This window comes from Glandiceps talaboti, chromosome 22, assembly GCF_964340395.1.
Source record: "Glandiceps talaboti chromosome 22, keGlaTala1.1, whole genome shotgun sequence".
Lineage (NCBI taxonomy): Eukaryota > Metazoa > Hemichordata > Enteropneusta > Spengelidae > Glandiceps > Glandiceps talaboti.
This window is the reverse complement of record NC_135570.1, coordinates 9,063,298-9,075,304: the sequence shown is the minus strand read 5'-3', so window position 1 is coordinate 9,075,304 and position 12,007 is coordinate 9,063,298. Positions and strand designations below refer to the sequence as shown.

The following is a 12,007-nucleotide window of genomic DNA, read 5'->3' as shown; positions in this document are numbered from 1 at the left end:
TCTCTCTCTCTCTCTCTCTCTCTCTCTCTCTCTCTCTCTCTCTCTCTCTCTCTCTCTCTCTCTCTCTCCTTGTTACCTGACGGACAATAATCCACCTCATCTTGTTTGCATGTCTGTCTCCAATCGTACTGATCAAAATCAAAACGTGAATGTTCACCCGAAGTAATGTCTGTGAATTAAAAAAGAAAAACACAGTGTTGTCAGTGAAATTTAGGACACCAATGATTTGTGTTGTAGGTCTCACATGCGCAGCAATTTTATCACTATCTATCATCGTCAGTTGTAACAACAACAACAACAACAACAACAACAACAACAACAACAACAACAACAACAACAACAACCACCACCACAATTGCGATGATGACGGTGACAACTACTATACTAAACTAGTACCTCAGACCATTAAAAGAACAGACCAGCTACGCCTATTGTATTAAGTGTGAATGAGGCTCTTAATTATTCTAGTGGTCTTTGCTAGTATTGAAGCAAGCAAAGCTAATTGTAACCTAGCTTACCAATGCATAGATGTGACATGTTCATACCGATAAACACACCGTCTTTGCATATCACAGTTTCATCGATTGCTAAACAGTCAACCTGACAAGATATTTCCATTCGTTGGCCATGTTGGAATTCCAGCTGCATTATAGTGCTGTCGGTTTTAAGCTCGTACATACAAGACTCTGGAACATATTAAACGGACATAAACAATCGAGAAACCAAAGCTAACATACAAATTAACATATCGTGGGAATTTAAGCAAAAATGAAGACAAACGAACATGATTGGACGGTACGGTTGATAGTATGTAAACGCATAACACAATAGCATGGTATGTGAAACTGAAACCCGTAACTCATGTAACTGATGGAGTACGCTAGTAGTATGACCGCGCTATACTAGTAACCAGGGACAGAAATTACTAGTAGTCCCTGGCTATACATATTCGAATCACCCAACTGCAAAGTCGAAGCACGCTCTTGATGCAGAAAAAATAATGAAATTGTATTGAGATTGTTTCTCTTTTTTATTTGCAATATATAGTTATAAAACCCCCACATCGAACACTTGTTCTATTACTAGTATTAGACTACTCTACTGGTGGACTGGTGATAGCGCCCTCACTTGTGGTTTGATCTGTGGTGGTAGGTGGACTGGTGATAGCGCCCTCACTTGTGGGTTGGTTTGTGGTGGTAGGTGAACTGGTAGTAGCGCCCTCACTTGTGAGTTGGTTTGTGGTGGTAGGTGAACTGGTGGTAGCTTCCTCACTTGTGGGTTGGTTTGTAGTGATAGGTGGACTTGTAGCTTCCTCACTTGTGGGTTGGTTTGTGGTGGTAGGTGAACTGGTAGTAGCGCCCTCACTTGTGAGTTGGTTTGTGGTGGTAGGTGATCTGGTGATAGCGCCCTCACTTGTGGGTTGGTTTGTGGTGGTAGGTGAACTGGTAGTAGCGCCCTCACTTGTGAGTTGGTTTGTGGTGGTAGGTGAACTGGTGGTAGCTTCCTCACTTGTGGGTTGGTTTGTAGTGATAGGTGGACTTGTAGCTTCCTCACTTGTGGGTTGGTTTGTGGTGGTAGGTGAACTGGTAGTAGCGCCCTCACTTGTGAGTTGGTTTGTGGTGGTAGGTGAACTGGTGGTAGCTTCCTCACTTGTGGGTTGGTTTGTAGTGATAGGTGGACTTGTAGCTTCCTCACTTGTGGGTTGGTTTGTGGTGGTAGGTGAACTGGTAGTAGCGCCCTCACTTGTGAGTTGGTTTGTGGTGGTAGGTGATCTGGTGATAGCGCCCTCACTTGTGGGTTGGTTTGTGGTGGTAGGTGAACTGGTAGTAGCGCCCTCACTTGTGAGTTGGTTTGTGGTGGTAGGTGAACTGGTGGTAGCTTCCTCACTTGTGGGTTGGTTTGTAGTGATAGGTGGACTTGTAGCTTCCTCACTTGTGGGTTGGTTTGTGGTGGTAGGTGATCTGGTGGTAGCTTCCTCACTTGTGAGTTGGTTTGTGGTGGTAGGTGGACTGGTGGTAGCGCCCTCGGTTGTCAAGTCTGTTATGAAAGAAACACAAATGATATTGCTGGCCAATTGATGTCATATCTAGGCTCATCATACAAGGACGGGATGATATGTTTTTGGTAATTTAGGTGGGGATAATTGTGTCTGCACTCTAAATACTGATATGACTCGAGCATGATTGAGGTCATGATATATGACAAACATTTTGGAATTTTGCTAAACCAGTGAGGTACTCGTGTTTAATGAACGTATGACAGTTTCAAAAGCTGCATTTCAAATGAAAATGACTATCGTATTGCTAAAAACGTTGGTATCTTGATTTGATGTTGTTGTGTTGTAGCATTTCTGAATATCTAACTAATTTGTTGTGGTATTGTTAAAACGCAATAGACTGTTAAGTTTGTTACTTGTGTAGGTTTGAAACAAAAACTGTCAATAGAGGAAAGATAAAAGTAACAACGACAAAAATCACCCGCTCACTCACTCACTCACTCACTCACTCACCCACCCACCCACCCACCCACCCACCCACCCACTCACTCACTCACTCACTCACTCACTCACTCACTCACTCACTCACTCACTCACTCACTCACTCACTCACACAGACACACACACACACACACACACACACACACACACGTACACCCCCACACACTTACTCATACACAATCGCACACAAACACATTGAGTGAGGTAGCAACATCCATAATTTTCTTTCAAAGATATTCAGTCATATCATACAAGTAGCTGTCTTCACTTAAAGTACATTTACCCCATCAGAGTCATTTCATGATTAAACGAAACGATGCAAAACGGGTAACGTGCAAGCAAGTCATCAGGGACACCTCCTCACCACTATCTATCCATCCATGTCTTTTGAATAAATATTAGTCATTAGCCTATGCATACTATCACATCTCAATAGAAGTAATTGTAAATTATTTCAAAAAGGTCTTTTTAATCATGATATTGGTAAGAGGACTAGTCGTGTCACAGACCGAGTAACATAGATGATGAACACATGATTGGTCTCATGGCAACGACACATACATATTTCTGCACTATCGGCTGGATACACGTTGCACAGAGAACTCGTGTGTGTGTGTGTGTGAGGGGGGGGGGGGTGATCCCATACAAAGGTACACGGGTATGTGACGACCAAGACCAAGAAAATACAAAAGAAACATATCCCCCAAAATGTGAATGTACTGACTTACTCAATTATTTCATTGGAATTCCAAAGTGCTAATTTAAATAATCTTGTCCATAACCTTGACTTGTAATAGTTCACATAATGAGTTCAACTATGTATTAAAGTGGCCATATGGATGGGGATTGGGTATTTATTTTGGATATTTAATTTATAAAATAATTTTATCATGGCTTCCTACTTGAAAAATCAATGTGAAACAACATATGTCAAAGTCCTTATTTGTAACTCAATAAATTGCAAAACATTAATAAATGTGTAAAATGTTTGTTATTGTACGCACGATAAGAAACATTTTATACATTATTTTTGCTTTGTAATTTGCTTTTTAATACAAACATAGCCTTAGTCAAAGATATTTCACATTGATTTTTTCAAGAAGGAAACCATGTTTTATAAATAAAAAATCCAAAATAAATACCAAATCCTCATCAATATGGCCACTTTAAGACAAAGAAATTTAGTATATTTGAAAACGTACGTATGTGTATCTTGCGATTATGTTGGATGATGCAAGACACAGACGATAACTCATTAGCTAATTAATGGCATCCACAACGCAACAAACCAACCAGGCTTTAAGTGATTAGTTTATCATTAATAATTCAAATGATATAGGAAGTGTCAACGAGACAGAACTAGGCATATTCCTCTATATGTGATGAAATTACTTGAATTCCAGATGAAATGCTTGATACTGGAAAAATAACGAATGTTTGTTTTTGGACAGAGTAAACGTTCTATTCACAAATTTGTCTGTTAAAAATAATTAAAATGATGCAAGGTTGATACTACTGCTCCAAATTGTAAATGAGGAGATGGCAATCACTAGAGACACTAATCTTCTAGCACCGGGTAGAAGAGCCGTCTCAAGCACCTTGAGTTTAAACACCAAGCGTACGTATCAACACAGTTTCTTTCCTAAAACTATTATGGACTGGAACTCACTAAACCATGATATGAAAGCCAGTCAGAACACTGATACTTTCAATGTTAAACTCCATAGACATTACTATAAGGTTTTGCGTGCATCCCTCCCCCTAACTGTGATATATGTAAGGAGATTAGCTGGTATTATATATATATATATATATATATATATATATATATATATATATATATATATATATATATATATATATATATATATATATATATATATATATATATATATATATATATATATATATAGATAGATAGATAGATAGATAGATAGATAGATAGATAGATAGATAGATAGATAGATATATAGATGGTTGTATCATAGACAGTGGAGGGAGACAGTGGAGGGAATTCTGTCTATGCATATGTTAATAGCCTTAACATGTTAAACAGATCTAGACGTTTAATACAGCCTGGATTTCAAGCCATAAAATATGAGGTTACTAAAAATAAATTTTACTTATGTCATTAGTTCCCATTTATGTTGACACATTATTCTATATAGATGTTTGTGACCGTTTCATGATAGTCTGAAATAAAATAATAAAATGAAAATGGAAGAATGATGCTCTGCATATATGAAAGATAAATCAAATGAAATGAAATAATAAAATAAAAACGAAATGAAATTAAATTAAATTTAGAAATAGCGTATAGTTTTGTTTTTTTATAACTATTTTCAAATTTTGAATTAATTAAATTAAATAAATTTAATTTCATTCATCTCTCGTATGCAGACCTGTTGTGGGTTGCCATTGTTGTGGGTTACCATGTAGTTATACTACATACCTGTTGTGGATTGCCATTTAGTCATTTTACATACCTGTTGTGGATTGCCATTCAGTCATATTACATACCTGTTGTGGATTGCCATTTAGTCATATTACATACCTATTGTAGATTGCCATTTAGTCATATTACATACCTGTTGTGGATTGCCATTTAGTCATTCTACATACCTGTTGTGGATTGCCATTTAGTCATATTACATACATATTGTAGATTGCCATTTAGTCATATTACATACCTGTTGTGGATTGCCATTTAGTCATTCTACATACCTGTTGTGGATTGCCATTTAGTCATTCTACATACCTGTTGTAGATTGCCATTTAGTCATATTACATACATATTGTAGATTGCCATTTAGTCATATTACATACCTGTTGTGGATTGCCATTTAGTCATTCTACATACCTGTTGTAGATTGCCATTTAGTCATATTACATACATATTGTAGATTGCCATTTAGTCATATTACATACCTGTTGTGGATTGCCATTTAGTCATTCTACATACCTGTTGTGGATTGCCATTTAGTCATTCTACATACCTGTTGTGGATTGCCATTTAGTCATATTACATACATATTGTAGATTGCCATTTAGTCATATTACATACCTGTTGTGGATTGCCATTTAGTCATTCTACATACCTGTTGTAGATTGCCATTTAGTCATATTACATACCTGTTGTAGATTGCCATTTAGTCATATTACATACCTGTTGTGGATTGCCATTTAGTCATATTACATACATATTGTAGATTGCCATTTAGTCATATACATACATATTGTAGATTGCCATTTAGTCATATTACATACATATTGTAGATTGCCATTTAGTCATATTACATACCTGTTGTGGATTGCCATTTAGTCATTCTACATACCTGTTGTGGATTGCCATTTAGTCACATTACATACATATTGTAGATTGCCATTTAGTCATATTACATACCTGTTGTGGATTGCCATTTAGTCATTCTACATACCTGTTGTAGATTGCCATTTAGTCATATTACATACCTGTTGTAGCTTGCCATTTAGTCATATTACATACCTGTTGTGGATTGCCATTTAGTCATATTACATACATATTGTAGATTGCCATTTAGTCATATTACATACATATTGTAGATTGCCATTTAGTCATATTACATACATATTGTAGATTGCCATTTAGTCATATTACATACCTGTTGTGGATTGCCATTTAGTCATTCTACATACCTGTTGTGGACTGCCATTTAGTCACATTACATACATATTGTAGATTGCCATTTAGTCATATTACATACCTGTTGTGGATTGCCATTTAGTCATTCTACATACCTGTTGTGGATTGCCATTTAGTCATTCTACATACCTGTTGTGGATTGCCATATAGTCACATTACATACATATTGTAGATTGCCATTCAGTCATTCTACATACCTGTTGTGGATTGCCATTTAGTCACATTACATACATATTGTAGATTGCCATTTAGTCATATTACATACCTGTTGTGGATTGCCATTTAGTCATTCTACATACCTGTTGTAGATTGCCATTTAGTCATATTACATACCTGTTGTAGCTTGCCATTTAGTCATATTACATACCTGTTGTGGATTGCCATTTAGTCATATTACATACATATTGTAGATTGCCATTTAGTCATATTACATACATATTGTAGATTGCCATTTAGTCATATTACATACATATTGTAGATTGCCATTTAGTCATATTACATACCTGTTGTGGATTGCCATTTAGTCATTCTACATACCTGTTGTGGATTGCCATTTAGTCACATTACATACATATTGTAGATTGCCATTTAGTCATATTACATACCTGTTGTGGATTGCCATTTAGTCATTCTACATACCTGTTGTGGATTGCCATATAGTCACATTACATACATATTGTAGATTGCCATTTAGTCATATTACATACCTGTTGTGGATTGCCATTTAGTCATTCTACATACCTGTTGTGGATTGCCATTTAGTCATTCTACATACCTGTTGTGGATTGCCATTTAGTCACATTACATACATATTGTAGATTGTCATTTAGTCATATTACATACCTGTTGTGGATTGCCATTTAGTCATTCTACATACCTGTTGTGGATTGCCATTTAGTCATATTACATACATATTGTAGATTGCCATTTAGTCATATTACATACATATTGTAGATTGCCATTTAGTCATATTACATACATATTGTAGATTGCCATTTAGTCATATTACATACATATTGTAGATTGCCATTTAGTCATATTACATACATATTGTAGATTGCCATTTAGTCACATTACATACATATTGTAGATTGCCATTTAGTCATATTACATACCTGTTGTGGATTGCCATTTAGTTATTCTACATACCTGTTGTAGATTGCCATTTAGTCATATTACATACATATTGTAGATTGCCATTTAGTCATATTGCATACCTGTTGTGGATTGCCATTTAGTCATTCTACATACCTGTTGTGGATTGCCATTTAGTCATTCTACATACCTGTTGTGGATTGCCATTTAGTCATTCTACATACATGTTGTGGATTGCCATTTAGTCATATTACATACATATTGTAGATTGCCATTTAGTCATATTACATACCTGTTGTGGATTGCCATTTAGTCATTCTACATACCTGTTGTAGATTGCCATTTAGTCATATTACATACCTGTTGTAGATTGCCATTTAGTCATATTACATACCTGTTGTGGATTGCCATTTAGTCATATTACATACATATTGTAGATTGCCATTTAGTCATATACATACATATTGTAGATTGCCATTTAGTCATATTACATACATATTGTAGATTGCCATTTAGTCATATTACATACCTGTTGTGGATTGCTATTTAGTCATTCTACATACCTGTTGTGGATTGCCATTTAGTCACATTACATACATATTGTAGATTGCCATTTAGTCATATTACATACCTGTTGTGGATTGCCATTTAGTCATTCTACATACCTGTTGTAGATTGCCATTTAGTCATATTACATACCTGTTGTAGCTTGCCATTTAGTCATATTACATACCTGTTGTGGATTGCCATTTAGTCATATTACATACATATTGTAGATTGCCATTTAGTCATATTACATACATATTGTAGATTGCCATTTAGTCATATTACATACATATTGTAGATTGCCATTTAGTCATATTACATACCTGTTGTGGATTGCCATTTAGTCATTCTACATACCTGTTGTGGATTGCCATTTAGTCACATTACATACATATTGTAGATTGCCATTTAGTCATATTACATACCTGTTGTGGATTGCCATTTAGTCATTCTACATACCTGTTGTGGATTGCCATTTAGTCATTCTACATACCTGTTGTGGATTGCCATATAGTCACATTACATACATATTGTAGATTGCCATTTAGTCATATTACATACCTGTTGTGGATTGCCATTTAGTCATTCTACATACCTGTTGTGGATTGCCATTTAGTCATTCTACATACCTGTTGTGGATTGCCATTTAGTCACATTACATACATATTGTAGATTGTCATTTAGTCATATTACATACCTGTTGTGGATTGCCATTTAGTCATTCTACATACCTGTTGTGGATTGCCATTTAGTCATATTACATACATATTGTAGATTGCCATTTAGTCATATTACATACATATTGTAGATTGCCATTTAGTCATATTACATACATATTGTAGATTGCCATTTAGTCATATTACATACATATTGTAGATTGCCATTTAGTCATATTACATACATATTGTAGATTGCCATTTAGTCATATTACATACATATTGTAGATTGCCATTTAGTCATATTGCATACCTGTTGTGGATTGCCATTTAGTCATTCTACATACCTGTTGTGGATTGCCATTTAGTCATTCTACATACCTGTTGTGGATTGCCATTTAGTCATATTACACACCTATTGTAGATTGCCATTTAGTCATATTACATACCTGTTGTGGATTGCCATTTAGTCATTTTACATACCTGTTGTGGATTGCCATTTAGTCATATTACATACATATTGTAGATTGCCATTTAGTCATATTACATATCTGTTGTAGATTGCCATTAGTCATATTACATACCTGTTGTGGATTGCCATTTAGTCATATTACATACATATTGTAGATTGCCATTTAGTCATATTACATACATATTGTAGATTGCCATTTAGTCATATTACATACATATTGTAGATTGCCATTTAGTCATATTACATACCTGTTGTGGATTGCCATTTAGTCATTCTACATACTTGTTGTGGATTGCCATTTAGTCACATTACATACATATTGTAGATTGCCATTTAGTCATATTACATACCTGTTGTGGATTGCCATTTAGTCATTCTACATACCTGTTGTGGATTGCCATTTAGTCATTCTACATACCTGTTGTGGATTGCCATTTAGTCATATTACATACATATTGTAGATTGCCATTTAGTCATATTACATACCTGTTGTGGATTGCCATTTAGTATATATTACATACCTGTTGTGGATTGCCATTTAGTCATTCTACATACCTGTTGTGGATTGCCATTTAGTCACATTACATACATATTGTAGATTGCCATTTAGTCATATTACATACCTGTTGTGGATTGCCATTTAGTCATTCTACATACCTGTTGTGGATTGCCATTTAGTCATATTACATACATATTGTAGATTGCCATTTAGTCATATTACATACATATTGTAGATTGCCATTTAGTCATATTACATACATATTGTAGATTGCAATTTAGTCATATTGCATACATATTGTAGATTGCCATTTAGTCATATCACATACATATTGTAGATTGCCATTTAGTCATATTACATACCTGTTGTAGATTGCCATTTAGTCATATTACATACCTGTTGTGGATTGCCATTTAGTCATATTACATACCTGTTGTGGATTGCCATTTAGTATATATTACAAACCTGTTGTGGATTGCCATTTAGTCATATTACATACCCATTGTGGATTGCCATTTAGTCATATTACAAACCTGTTGTGGATTGCCATTTAGTCATATTACATACCTGTTGTGGATTGCCATTTAGTCATATTACATACCTGTTGTGGGTTGCCATTTAGTATATATTACAAACCTGTTGTGGATTGCCATTTAGTCATATTACATACCCATTGTGGATTGCCATTTAGTCATATTACAAACCTGTTGTGGATTGCCATTTAGTCATATTACATACTTGTTGTGGATTGCCATTTAGTCATATTACATACCCATTGTGGATTGCCATTTAGTATATATTACAAACCTGTTGTGGATTGCCATTTAGTCATATTACATACCTGTTGTGGATTGCCATTTAGTCATATTACATACCTGTTGTGGATTGCCATTTAGTCATATTACATACCTGTTGTGGATTGCCATTTAGTATATATTACATACCTGTTGTGGATTGCCATTTAGTCATATTACATACATATTGTAGATTGCCATTTAGTCATATTACACACCTGTTGTGGCTTGCCATTTAGTCATATTACATACCAATCGTGGATTGCCATTTAGTCATATTACACACCTGTTTGTTGGGTTTGTCATTGATCATATCACACAACTGTTTGAGGTTGTCATACAGACAGACAGACAGACAGACAGACAGACAGAGACAGAAACAGACACCATAATACGTTGCCGTCAATGACAATGAGGTGGAGCGCGAAGGGGATTTCAACAGAAAATGTTGATTTTGCATAGTTACTAACAATTTATGAACCAACGACGATGAAGGGTGTTACAGACCATACGGAATTCATATATGAACATAATATTAATTGTATAACTTACTGAGAAGGCCTTGACATATCACAAAGTATTCATTGTCACCATCTTGTACCCCTTCCCAAGTACATTGGTCTGCTGTACTGTCTATAAGAACGAAAGCACTGTCACCTGGAAGAGTTCCATTTTTCCAATTTGACCAAGTCAAGTTCTCACCATTTTCCCATTCAAAATTGTTAATACTCGCATCCCACTTAAGCCCAAGCCAGAACTTATCTTCTGGAATATCCTCATTTTTCCTGTGACAATTAAATGAAACATCCAAGTTTGACAAATAAGTACGAACAAAATAATATTTCAGTAACATCGATTCTCTTTCACACAGAAATAGTAGCAATTCAAGCATATTGTCTATGTTACATATATATTGAACTTGACCACGTGGTACTTTATTGCGCTGTGTTGATTGTAGAACTTTGCAATTAACACTGTAAAATGTATTTATGTAGGGATAGAATATATTTGCGACATCTCTGTGACAGCAAATCTATTATTTGTAATGTTGACTTACAATTCATTACACAGCGTTTGTTGATCAGCTTGGTTTGTTATTGATACTAAACTTAGACTACTAGGCAAAAAATTGTCTCTGCAACAGACTATTGCATCATCTCTCGTCATCTTGGCACTGTTCTTCGTCAGAAATTTCACATTTAGTGTTTCAACTTTTTTCCAATGTTGATCTCCAAAGCATTCTATTTGTTAGGAGAAAGCAAAATGCACTAAGTAAACAGCACAACTTTGTTAAAACACACACACACACAAACACACACACACACACACACACACACACACAGACGGACACAGACAAACACAGACACAGACTACACATACCACACTTTGGAAAACTAAGCTGTATTTCTTCGAAAGGTTGTAATAACGTCCTAGTCCTGAATGTACAGTGTACCTTTGTATATGACATCACATCTGATCATGTGTTTTATACAACAAAATAATAAAATACGAAAGTTTGAGATATGAGACACAGTACTGCCTAATAGAAAATTACTATCATCCCATTACACTAACATAACGTATGTTATCGTCATTTTATTGACGAATTCATCCACTGTGTGAAGTAGCCCAGCTCCTCCCCAAATGTCTGTTTTCTGAGCATCATACTAAACACAGTATCGAAGAAGCCTAACGAAGTCTGCTCATTATCATACAAGTGCCTCGAGGCCAAAATAACTGAAAGTTTCATTGATTAGTAGAAATGT

At 35.3% G+C, this 12,007-nt stretch overlaps 1 protein-coding gene across 1 annotated transcript; it reads right to left on the bottom strand.

The window, feature by feature from the left end:
- Positions 1-62: 62 nt before the first annotated feature.
- Positions 63-11,133, bottom strand: LOC144452505 (uncharacterized; the record flags this gene model as incomplete). Its single annotated transcript, XM_078143606.1, has 4 exons — positions 10,794-11,133; positions 1,129-2,037; positions 519-686; positions 63-169 (listed from the first exon to the last, which is right to left on the bottom strand). Coding segments are annotated over exons 1-4 (1,524 nt in total), but the record flags the coding sequence as incomplete, so codon positions are not given.
- Between the last annotated feature and the right edge of the window lie 874 nt (positions 11,134-12,007).